The 12929-nt window shown below is 36.4% G+C and overlaps 1 protein-coding gene across 1 annotated transcript in view; it reads right to left on the bottom strand.

Annotated features, from left to right (window-relative positions):
* The window catches only part of CADM2 (cell adhesion molecule 2), a 243622-nt gene extending 234095 nt beyond the window's left edge, over positions 1-9527 (bottom strand). The window contains exons 1-2 of the mRNA XM_061192976.1: positions 9490-9527; positions 3528-3679 (exon numbers count right to left, since the gene is read on the bottom strand). Of these exons, the coding sequence (XP_061048959.1) occupies positions 3528-3679; positions 9490-9527 (190 nt within the window). The remainder of the gene's footprint in view (positions 1-3527; positions 3680-9489) is intronic.
* Positions 9528-12929: the final 3402 nt, after the last annotated feature.

The following is a 12929-nucleotide window of genomic DNA, read 5'->3' as shown; positions in this document are numbered from 1 at the left end:
GTTTTCTCCGTTGGAAAATGCATATTCTACAGCCAAGGCTGGAATTGGACAAGGTCTATTTTGGCATCTAAAGAGTGAGTCATCATCTAGAACTGTGCTTTCCAAAATAGTAACCACACATGGCTTTTGAGTACTTGAAATACGGCTAGTGTGACTAAAAAACCAAATTTTTAATTATTTTAAAATTAACTTAAGTATCCACACATGACTGCTGGCTACAGAACTGTTCTGCAGATATAGCACATTGCCATTGTCACAGCAAGTCCTATTGGGCAGTACTGACTATAATGTATCCCTCTGTCTTACTGTATATACACCTTCAACAGTTTGAAAATAACTGCTGCTCTTTAACTAAAAGGCAGCTGCCAAGATCAAAGGCAGAGGCCACTTGGGTTATATTTAAAGTGACCTGGTGCCCGGACACCTTTGTTCTCAGGGGCATTCTAGTTAAAACTAACATAGGCCAACCTGGATTCCAATCCCTTCATTACCAGTCATTCGCTGAACATCTGTGGACAAATTTTCCTTGAGTGTTTGACTCGCAATTTCTCCAGCTGTAAATGGGGAAAGCTACTGATCACATTAGATGTGCTCAAGGTAGCAAAAGCCTGAATTCACTGCCCTCCTCTTTATTTCACCTGAATAAAAAATATTACAATATTAGCTTCACTTTAGCCAATTACCCCCAGACACCTATCTCCCTTGTGAAGAAATTCCTGAATATTCACGTTTAACCTCCTTGAGAGAAATTCCTAGGAAAAGGGGTTCCGCTTAAGTCTCCTTTAGCTGATCATCAACTGCCCACTCACAGCATGCTTTTGTTTCGCTAATAATTCCAAGTAAACAACAAAGGCTTTTCCAGTTCTAGTTAAACCAATGGGCCACCATCCTGAGATACTTGTTCAGCCCTTACAGCCAGAACCCTCAGAGACCTGGGTCTCCAGAGAGCATGAAAGGCTACTCAGAATGCCTTTTGGGACTCCTAGTGACAGCAGTAATACCAATGAGAAGCACCTGTTTTGTTGTTCTGGCTAGCTCTCTCCCTCCCTCCCTCCCTCCCTCCCTCCTTCCTTGCTTCTCATTACTCTATGTCGGTACAAAAATTAAAGTTCAGGGGCACAGAACTCTGGTGAGAACTGACCTGCTAAACCCAAAGCTTCTCAACCTCAGCTGTATTTTACAATCATTTGAGATGCAATTAAAACACTGTGATACTGCATATGCCTGAAAGATTCTGTTTGGAAAGCTCCTGAGAACAACTGGCAACGTAATCTGAGGTAGAAATAAGAACAGAGCTATGGATAAAGCTGTTAACAGTAGCAGCCACCTGTAGAAGCTGGTGCAATCAGTGACACAGACAACCCTTTCGTTTTCTCTATTGTTCTCCTGAGCAGTTGTCACTTGCACAACACGTACGGGTTACTCTAGTGACGTTAACTCACACTTAGCCTCTGCACTTAGGCTCTGGCACAATTTAGCACGTTTGTTTGCTCGAGATAAGCCTTAGGATTGTGGAGGGCTAGGCAGGTAAATGCAGACAAAAAGACAGTATGGGGAAAATTGTGATATGAAATCTTTAAAATAAAATGCTTTTATTTTCAAATAAAATACTAGATTTGCAAAGAATTTGTTTCCAGAAAGCCCCTCTTTTCTGAAGGATAATCATGGTGAGAAAAACCCATCATGTTATATCTGGGATATTTAGCAATATCCCTGTATCTTTACACTGCTACAAAATACTAGATACATCTAATCATATGAATTGTTGAAGCATGCATTTGCTTTATTTCATTTTTTCTTTCCTTATTGCCTTAACGGGTTAGAGTTATGTTGTAAAAAGCTAGTCTGTGTGTGTGTGTGTGTGTGTGTATAGTATAACAGGTTTCTATTTTTGATATTAGACTTTTTCTAATTCTATTGTGGTTCTAATCATCAGTTGCAACAGAATAACGAAAAGTATTGAATAAAGAAACCTTTCATAAATGGCAAACTAACATGTTTGTTCCTTCACAAGTCCCTGGTTTGGTTCCTTGTGATGTAGTGGAAGGGATCCTTGACAGTGATGTTCCTCAAATGAAAGGGTTTGAAAATAAAAGCATTTTTTTTTAAAGATTTCATATCACGATTTTCCCATACTGTCTTTTTGTCTGCATTTACCTGCCTAGCCCTCCTCAATTCTAAGGCTTATCTCGTGCAAACAAACGTGCTAAATTGTGCCAGAGCCTAAGTGCAGAAGCTTAGCGTGAGTTAGCATGCCTAGAGTAACCCGTACGTGTTGTGCAAGTGACAACTGCTCAGGAGAACAATAGAGAAAACGAAAGGGTTGTCTGTGTCACTGATTGCACCAGCTTCTACAGGTGGCTGCTACTGTTAACAGCTTTATCCATAGCTCTGTTCTTATTTCTATCTCAGATTACGTTGCCAGTTGTTCTCAGGAGCTTTCCAAACAGAATCTTTCAGGCATATGCAGTATCAGTGTTTTAATTGCATCTCAAATGATTGTAAAATACAGCTGAGGTTGAGAAGCTTTGGGTTTAGCAAGTCAGTTCTCACCAGAGTTCTGTATCCCTGAGCTTTAATTTTTGTACCGACATAGAGTAATGAGAAGGAAGGAAGGAAGCGAAGGAGGGAGGGAGGGACGGAGGAAGGGAGGGAGCTAGCCAGAACAACAAATGCTAGCATTCCTAACTCTCTGTCATAGTTAAGTTTATGTGTCAACTAATTAGGCCACAGAATTAAGACCATGCTGAATAGCTATTATACAGATATTTATATCCTACATAATTTAAACTTATCTAAAGCAACAGCTCCATATTTTCACTACAGTTTATGAACTCATTTTCTCCCAGTGTTTATAACAATGGATGACGGCTTAGAAATTCAGTATACATTTTTAGTTGTTTGCTTGAATTATATAACACAAATTGCCTTAGTTCTCTAAAAATGTTTAATCAAAATCTACCATCCAATTAGAAAGCCCAGTTAATCACTGAAGTCCAACTCAACTTGTAAATACAGCTTCTCACTTAATTTCAGTTTATTTTGGAAACATGGAGTAACTTAAACTTATTATTGGAATCATTTCTATAATTCTTACTTTCAAACTGAATTCATGAGAAAGCACAGAACTTTCCAAAATCATAAAGTGTCTTCTAAATATTTTAACTAAGATTAATAAAAATAACACTCCTATTGCCAGGAGTGAGGGAAAAAATATTCAATCTATATGAAAGGCATCTACAAGAAAAAATCATGTGGTATCTTGAGAGAAGATAATTGTTAAGAGAAGGCATAAAACTATTTTTGAAACAGAATTAGAACTGTTTATTTTATTAAAAAGTTGACATAGGTTATCTTTAGTGTTTATGACTTGCAAACTAAAGTATTTAATATTTAACATGTTTAAATACAAGCAGCAGCAGTTTGGTAATCAAAAGGAATAATTTGAATCATCTCAGAAAAATAAATTCATTATAATTAGGATATTTTAGAATATGATTAAAACATTTAAAAGAAAATGTATTCACCTTTCTTGTCATCAAAGTACAGAGTCTGTTGAGCTGGATTTGACCACTGGAGGGAGGTGTTATCATTTTGATCAACCCTGCAGGTCAAAATTGCAGTTCCACCTTCAACAACTGTTACGTTCTGTGTGAGTGGAAACTGTCCTTGGCTGCCTAAAAGGGGATTAAAGAAAAGATTGATTAAAAGAAAGTTCTAAAATGATTAACTTCCCAAGAGTTATATGGACTTACCTCCTCATTCCAAGTAAAATTTAAACCAACCAAACAACAGCAAAACTATATATTACAAAAAGGCAAAAAATAATTGAAAACACTTAATCAGAAGACAACAATTTGAGATACCATTAGGATTCCTTTACATTCCCTCACATGCTCCAGAAAAGCTTCTTCTCCTCCTAGGCACACATGAAGATTTATATTTAAATTGTAACATGATTATCCTTAATTTCCCTTGGCCTTGCATTAATTATATGGTGCTAGACCTGGTTATCTTTGAAGATAATAATTTTGGATGAACTGAACTCTTTAAAAGCGGCAGAAGAAACAGGTAAAATAGTTTCCTTGTAGCTTTTATAATCCTGAATAAAGCCTATAAAATATGGATACTAGAACTTTAGATTCAATTTCTGACAGAAGAAATAAAAAAAGAATCCTATTTCACCAGGGTTTCTTGTAGACGTAGCTGTTTTTAGAAATACAAAATGTGCTGGAGAAAACAATGTAAGTATTCTTCAAAAAGTGTTCATCTTATAGAATATCCATCAAAATCTTAAAGTGATTACTCTAGCCCAGGAGATAGAGACAATATTCTTTTTTGTTCCTTTCTGTAGTTTCCTGATGTTTTTTCCAATGAATATATATTTCTTTTATAATCAAGGAAAAACGTATCTATAAATGACCGTTGTCAATTTGGATATCATTAGAATGTAATCAATTCTATCTTCCTAAGTGTTATACTAATTTATTAAAGTAATAATTCATGTAATAACATTACTTAGTAAAAGCACTTCTAATAGTTAAAACAAAATTCTTGCACACAGAAACATAATACGTAAATTTCACTGCAGCAAGATGATCTGGAGATGAACTCTGCCAAGTCTGGTAACAATTATCAACATGGGTAAAAAAATGACTTTCTAAAGCCAGGTTAAAATACTATTATGGGAGCAAGGTAGTTTATTAAGTCAAGGATAATTTAGATATGCAAGAACATTATGGTAACTTAATCACACCCATGAAATATATTTTCCTTTTCTTCTTTAGTTTTGTAATGATTCTGTCATTACTACAAGCACCACCTGAGGTTACGCTGGAGCTACTGGCATAAAGAATCATATTACCAAGAAGCCCGTTGATTGGCACCATAAGAGAAAGAAGAGCCTGAAGGGGAAAGTTTCTTTCCAGACCTAAATGACACAAGCACAGAGGTTCATGACCACGTTATATAATTAAGCCTATCAAGTATAAAAATCTGCTATCAGTAGCTTTGTCTCCTCAATACCAACCTCTTAGAGTCACTATGGCAACTCCCCAGGATATCTCCCTGTAATCTTTAGGGTGGAGTTTTTAAATTGAGGTTAGGCAATGTCTGGAATAAACTCTTTGATAGTTGACTTGAAAGTCAACGGGAGCCAGAATGGGATGTGTTTTGCCTTCAGCTCAGAGGTGACCTCTAGCAGGGAAACATGGAGAACTATCAATCTTGTGAAGTGAGGTGAGGTGAAAAACCACATCAGAGAAAACATGAGCTAAAACAGAAAGAAGGAGTAATTACCAAAGATATCAGATTAGCAGCTCATAAATATGAAGCTCAGAATGTTTTTAAGATACTTTGCTTAGGTGCCCAGTCATTGACATAATGCATAAACTGAGCAATCTAAGGGAGGAGGGGATCCTTTAAGTAATAAAAAGCACATAACTGCTAATAAATACACATAGTTCATCCCAGATGACAATTTGACTATCAACTGGTACATAAATAATACCGTCTGCTTCTTTAAAGTGGAAAAAGAGCAGTGATGCTTGCAACAATTTCATCCACTACATTTGCAAAATAATTTTCAAAACATCCCCATAAGAAAATATTATCCTTCTCATTTCACAGATGGGTAAACTGACACTGAGTGGTTAAGTGATTTTTCCATGGTGAAACAGAGTCAGTGAACCAGTTGGAGTTTGTTCTGAAATTTCAACATTTTATTCTTATTTTTCCACAAAGGCTGCTGGGTCATATCACTATTTGTTTAAATGTGAATTAGAAAACAATGAAAGGAAAAAAAAAAAAAAAGAGTACTCTTTCAAAAATGAAACTTTGAATTCATACCTAGCTGAACTATGTCCTCATAAATTTCAATTATAACATTAAAATCAAATAAGGGAAGATATCAATGTTAACTGCCCTTAAATATCTTATCCTATTTAGAACTTACATTTGATAATTATTTCTGTCTTTCCTTATTGGCCTATAGAAGAAACTAATATTTGTTACGGTGTTCTACATTCCAGGGACTCTACAGACACTAGCACACCTAGACTTTGTCCTTCCAGGTAGGCGATTAGGACAGCTTCCCTCCATCTTCTCCCCACATGGATTCTGACTTCAGTTCCCTGGGACCTTGCAGCCTAAAATCCCTGCAGTCAAATAATTTAGTTTTTCCCAATAAAGAGCAAACTCATATGGAGAATTTACTAATCCTGAATACCCTTAGGATATGTGGTTTCCAAAATCAATTCAAAAGCCAGTGTTGTAGGCAGTCAAACTTCTTCTCAAAGCTTTGAACTGCCTTTTACTTCTGGTTTTAACCTGGAGACAGCATCAAGTGAGCTTCTACTTTTCTCTTTTAACTCCTCCTGGCTCAAAGTTGACAGGTTGTCATTTAATTCAATCTCAGAGAGTCTTTCTAAAGACATTACTAATTTTTCCAATTAGAAAAATTAGTATGTTACAAAGTTAAGGATTCATCCTCAATGTATTCATCAAAATAGTATTTTGGGGGCCCTACTACATGCCTTGCCTTGTATGAATCACAGAAAGATGCACAGAGGAAGAGAAACTTGCTAAGGAGTTTCTGCAAAATAATCAGAAACTAGGATAGAGTATGATGGCAAGGGAGAATGCAGTCTAGGTGTGGTATAGTATCCATCTTGTTTACCATCAACAAGAATTTCTAAAATGCATTGATCATATCATTGAGGCTTATTTAATTTTTATTTTTATTTTTTTGAGGTTCTTAGTCTTTTAATTTTTTTTAGTTTTTTAACATCTTTATTGGAGTATAATTGCTTTACAATGGTGTGTTGGTTTCTGCTTTATAACAAAGTGAATCAGCTATACATATACATATATCCCCCTATCTCCTCCTTCTTGTATCTCCCTCCCACCCTCCCTATCCCACCCCTCTAGGTGGTCACAAAGCACCAAGCTGATCTCCCTGTGCTATGTGGCTGCCTCCCACTAGCTATCTATTTTACATTTGGTAGTGTATATATGTCCATGCCACTCTTTCACTTCTTCCCATCTTAAACTTCCCCCTCCCCGTGTCCTCAAGTCCATTCTCTACGTCTGTGTCTTTATACCTGTCCTGCTCCTAGGTTCTTCAGAACCATTTTTTTTTTTTTTTAGATTCCATATATATGTGTTAGCATATGATATTTGTTTTTCTCTTTCTGACTTACTTCATTCTGTATGACAGACTCTAGGTCCATCCACCTCACTATAACTCAATTTCGTTTCTTTTTATGGCTGAGTAATATTCCATTGTATATATGTGCCATATCTTCTTTATCCATTCATCTGTTGATGGACACTTAGGTTGCTTCCATGTCCTGGCTATTGTAAATAGAGCTGCAATGAACATTGTGGTACATGACTCTTTTTGAATTATGGTTTTCTCAGGGTACATGCCCAGTAGTGGGATTGCTGGGTCATATGGTAGCTCTCTTTTTAGTTTTTTAAGGAACCTCCATACTGTTCTCCATAGTGGCTGTATCAATTTACATTCCCACCAACAGTGCAAGAGGGTTCCCTTTTCTCCACACCCTCTCCAGCATTTACTGTTTGTAGATTTTTTGATGATGGCCATTCTGACTGGTGTGAGGTGATACCCCATTGTAGTTCTGATTTGCATTTCTCTAATGATTAGTGATGTTGAGCATCCTTTCATGTGTTTGTTGGCAATCTGTATATCTTCTTTGGAGAAATGTCTATTTAGGTCTTCTGCCCATTTTTGGATTGGGTTGTTTGTTTTTTTGATATTGAGCTGCATGAGCTGCTTGTACATTTTAGAGATTAATCTTTTGTCAGTTGCTTCATTTGCAAATATTTTCTCCCATTCTGAGGGTTGCCTTTTCATCTTGTTTATGGTTTCCTTTGCTGTGTAAAAGATTTTAAGTTTCATTAGGTCCCATTTGTTTATTTTTGTTTTTATTTCCACTTGTCTAGGAGGTGGGTCAAAAAGGATCTTGCTGTGATTTACGTCACAGTGTTCTTCCTATGTTTTCCTCTAAGAGTTTTCTAGTGTCTGGCCTTAACATTTTGGTCTTTAATCCATTTTGAGTTTATTTTTGTGTATGGTCTTAGGGAGTGTTCTAATTTCATTCTTTTACATGTAGCTGTCTAGTTTTCCCAGCACTACTTATTGAAGAGGCTGTCTTTTCTCTATTGTATACTCTTGCCTCCTTTATCCAAAATAAGGTGACCATATGTGCGTGGGTTTATCTCTGGGCTTCTATCCTGTTCCATTGATCTATATTTCTGTTTTTCTGCCAGTACCATACTGTCTTGATTGCTGTAGCTTTGTAGTATAGTCTGAAGTCTGGAAGCCTGAGTCTTCCAGCTCCGTTTTTCTTTCTCAAGATTGCTTTGGCTATTTGGGGTCTTTTGTGTTTCCATACAAATTGTGAAATTTTTTGTTCTTGTTCTGTGAAAAATGCCATTGGTAGCTTGATAGGGATTGCATTGAATCTGTAGGTTGCTTTGGGTAGTATAGTCATTTTCACAATGTTGATTCTTCCAATCCAAGAACATGGTATACCTCTCCATCTGTTTGTATCATCTTTAGTTTCTTTCATCAGTGTCTTATAGTTTTCTGCATACAGGTCTTTTGTCCCCTTAGGTAGGTTTATTCCTAGGTATTTTATTCTTTTTGTTGCAATTTTAAAAAGATCCTTCCTCTGGCTAAGCTCACCGCCATCCCACGTTTCAGAGGATTCATTTTTTTCCAAACAAGTTTATGATGAGACTTAAAGGAAACACAACTTCCAATTTGGAATTGTAGAAGCTGGCTATTTTTCCAGGCAACCTATGGCCATCATTTTCCTCCTCCTTTCCTTGTATTTATTTCTTTTTATTTTTTGCATAAATATCAATCCCCCTTACTTGTTTCTAAACTAATTAAGGGTCAGGTAACTAGGGCATCTTACTTACCTTAGAATCAGCTACATAGCTTAACATTCTGTACTGTGATTAGAGCACTAGGCACTCACTGTACAAAATGAAAGCATCCCTTGGAGCAATTGCCGGCATTTGTAGGGGAATTTGTGACAACAGAATGATTAAAGTAACTCAAGCCTGCTGCATTTGTTCATGGTCAAAACGGAGGAGCAGAAGGAGAGACTAATTCCTCAATGAGAAAAAAAATATGGAAAAATTAAATAATAAAAGCCTTATCAGTATCATGTCTTAAAACATTTTTTGTAAAGTTCTGCTTAAAAATCTTAAGGGCTGTACATAAGATATAACAGATGGTGATCTAGAACAGACATATCGAATACCATTGTCAGCTCCCAAAATGGGACACAAAAAGACAGACTGTGATAAATTTATGCTCCACAAGGGAAAAAAAACATAGAAAACACTAACTTTTTTTGAATATTAAGTATGATAATATATACTATATACCAAATATAATATAATACCGAAGCCCTCTTAGGTAGATGGACCTCTGAGATGGAAAATATTTCATCTTCCGTTCCTGGTCCAATTTCCCTTGCATCAACATCCATTTTAATAGTGCCCTTCTGTGTTATCTCCTCCCTCAACCATCACTAAGCCAGCAGTAAATATATGAAAAATACAGCAAATCTTCACTGAGTATTCATAATATGCTAGGCACTATTCGAAGTGCATTTCCATTATCAATGATTTAATCTTCATGCCAACCTTGTCATCATCTCAATCTGGAAGACAGGGAACTGATGCAAAGAAACATTCAACGATGTGCCCAGAGTCACATGGCTAGAAAGTGTGGCAGCCAGGTATTCAACTTTTGCCCTCAGTCTTCAAACCTCACATGTGTAACCATAGAGTCACTTTGAAAATAAAGTGAGCTTAATTCTGACTCAGTGGCTGTTATAAAAGAAACATATAGTTTGGAGTCAAACATTCCTAAGATGCATTTAGACCATTTATATCTATTTTTAAATAAGCGAAGGAACATTTGAAATTCAAGTAAAAGCAGTGATATGCTAGAGCCAACTGACACCAGCTCAACTGGTGAGAGAGTCAACTGACTGCAGGTCTTCTCCCTTTATGCTCAGTGATGACATAACTTGGTAGCTTGAAACTCGGAGTATTTTCACCATGGTAATTGGCTTACAACGCAAGTCAATGTTTTCCTACAGAGCCAGTGGTTAAACGTTTACAGAACACCACTGAAAAAGCCACTCTCAATGTTTTCTGAGGGGGCTGTTACATACATTTTTAGCATAAAGTTGTTTTGTTGTTGTTGTTATTGTTTTTTCTGAAAAACCAATAAACTCTCTCCAATGCAGTATACTTCTGCTTTTGAAGTTCTTTTTCTTCATAGTGTGAGTCTCTTCTTTAATTGTTTTTTTTCCTTTTTCCTCATATCACTTTCCAACAGTCTTTTTCCCCTCCCCCCCACCATTCTCCCAATAAAATGAGCTCCCTTTTTCTCTGCTCCTGGACAGTAATCTTGAAATGCTAGGTTTTTAAAAATTTTCTTTTTAATTTTTATTTTATATTGGAGTATAGCTGATTTACAATGTTGTGTTAGTTTCAGGTGTACAGCGAAGTGATTTAGTTATACATATACATACATCTATTCTTTTTCAGATTCTTTTCCCATATAGGTTATTACAGAGAACTGAGTAGAGTTCTCTGCACTATGTAATAAGTCTCTGTTGATTATCTATTTTATATACAGTAGTGTGTATATGTTAATCCCAACCTCCTAATTTATCCCTCTCCCCACTGAACTGCTAGCTTTTCTTAGGCTGCTGAATTTACTCCTCTCTAACTAGCATCATTGGTTGAAAACCATTTAGGTCACTTTCAGTAATTATATGTAAATAATTTGTTAATTTACTGCTGTGAAAGACACTTTAATGAAGAATGATTGGTCAATATTTTGAAAAGATAGCTCTCCTGACCCTGTCTTTAAATAGTTGCCATTATTTCTTCAATGTTTCCACCTGTCATACACTTAGGAAAAGATTGGTTCAAACTTTGCTTTGTCTAGATTAGCAATTACCAAGTTCAAAATCAAGTTAACTGAAACTTGACTCCTGTTGACCTCAGTTAGTTAAGAGTTGTCTTTCCCTCACACGTTTGTTGCATGCCTTCCTGTCTGACCACCAAGAACCTAGCACACTGTCACACAGAACACAAAGAGACAAATTCTAAGATTATGGCCACCTCAACCTTGGTGGCAGGCCGTGATGTGCCATTAGCATAGAGAAGCAATAAGCATAACAGTGAAGAGAGATATTTGAAGCCAGCAGTATTGTTGAAAGAGAGCAGACAGGGGAAGATGCATGCTTGAACACTGATCCCAAAGCATGGCTCTGCTGCCATAAATGGTTTTATTCAAGCCTTGCTATCTCCTGAATGGATGATGAGTGAAAGCAACGGTTTTCTCCATCTCTTTTCCTGTGCTAAAGATTAAATGTGGGCCACAACACTGGATCAGTGCACACTGTGCATGAGTGCTTACTTACTAAGAGCAATAATCACCTGAGATATATCTAGACAGACAGGCAGAGGTTGAGGCTCTGCACATCTGAGAGGGAGTTAACAGTTAGTGACTTTTCAGGGTAAATGATCAAATTTTGTGGGTTATTTGACAGGAACTAAGGACCTCATTATTTTTCCTTCCTGAAAATGAGCAAAACTTTCTCAAAGGAAGAACCAGATTTAAAAACAATGAATGGGAACAAGTAAGAACAAGATGTGAAGAGAATTTAAGATGCAGTGATTCAATAAAAAAGTGTAAACTCCTCATGACATAAAAAATGTCACATATTTTGAGCCCTCCTTTTGGAATATATTTATACATAGCAAAAACTGTCAACTCAGTCTACAAAATTATTTAATTCAACAGAGGTATTGGCACCTGTATCAAATGGCATAAATAATGTTTTGCTTTGTTTTAAAATATTTTTGTGTTTGCTCAAGAACCCTATTTTAAATGTAAAATACTGGTCTCATGTTAAGGTTCTCTTATTTTGGTTATAAAAAACCCAAATGCCAGATAGATTAGTAGACACAAAATAGGTTAAAGATTCTTAAATATAAACCTCAACAAGAAATGACAGAAACAGGTAACTCATTTTTAAATGAAATACAAAGATAGTCTACTATTATTTAGGGTCTTCCCTTCTACTATTCTCAGCTTTGTGCTTCTCTCTCTCTCTCTCTCTCTCATCCTCTCTCTCTCATCTGTTCTATCAACTGGTTCGGGGCATTTACACAAAGAACCTGCATTTTAGAAAGTTCAAGATCATTCTTGTTGCTTAAATTAAAGTCTAAAAATATATCTAAATGCTCACACAGCATGCTATTACTTCCACTAAATTACTGAAGGCATTCTAAACAAATAACCTTCTAATGTGAAAGTTGTGGCTCAGTAGTTGTATGGACTGAAACACACATTGCATACTAAAGCCTATTGGTTTGAAAAGCACAAATGTCATTAATGGAGGCTTATAATTCTCAAGAGAACTATGATGAATGCTCTATCATGTGAGAAGGGAAATTAGAGGAAAAATTAAGACTGATAACTAAGTACAAAATATTTCCACTTTTGGAATGCCCCTGTGTTCTTTCAAACACTTAAAATTCTCCAGTCATTTTTTCCTTTTATTCCAACTTCTAGGTTTGTCTGAAAAACTTTAAGTATTCTGTTTTCCTAGGCTACCACATACAATTTATTTTTCTTTGATTCTACTCCATCCTCTCAGATTCAGCTCGCCTTACAGAGTATAACACCTGCTATCCACCTTCTGTGCCACCCCTCTGCCCAGCCACTATAGAACATGGCCATCAGTCTGGTGCTGCTTGCCAGTTTCCATAGAGACAGGAAGTACTTTGGAGACCTGTGTTCCATTGCAACTGCCAGACCAATGCAGGGAAGAAACAAAGCTGGCGGGCTGTGGGTCTTGCAA

The sequence above is a fragment of the Eubalaena glacialis genome, chromosome 6, assembly GCF_028564815.1.
Source record: "Eubalaena glacialis isolate mEubGla1 chromosome 6, mEubGla1.1.hap2.+ XY, whole genome shotgun sequence".
NCBI classification, from domain to species: domain Eukaryota; kingdom Metazoa; phylum Chordata; class Mammalia; order Artiodactyla; family Balaenidae; genus Eubalaena; species Eubalaena glacialis.
Note: the sequence above shows the minus strand (reverse complement) of the source record. Positions and strands in the feature narration are given on the sequence as shown.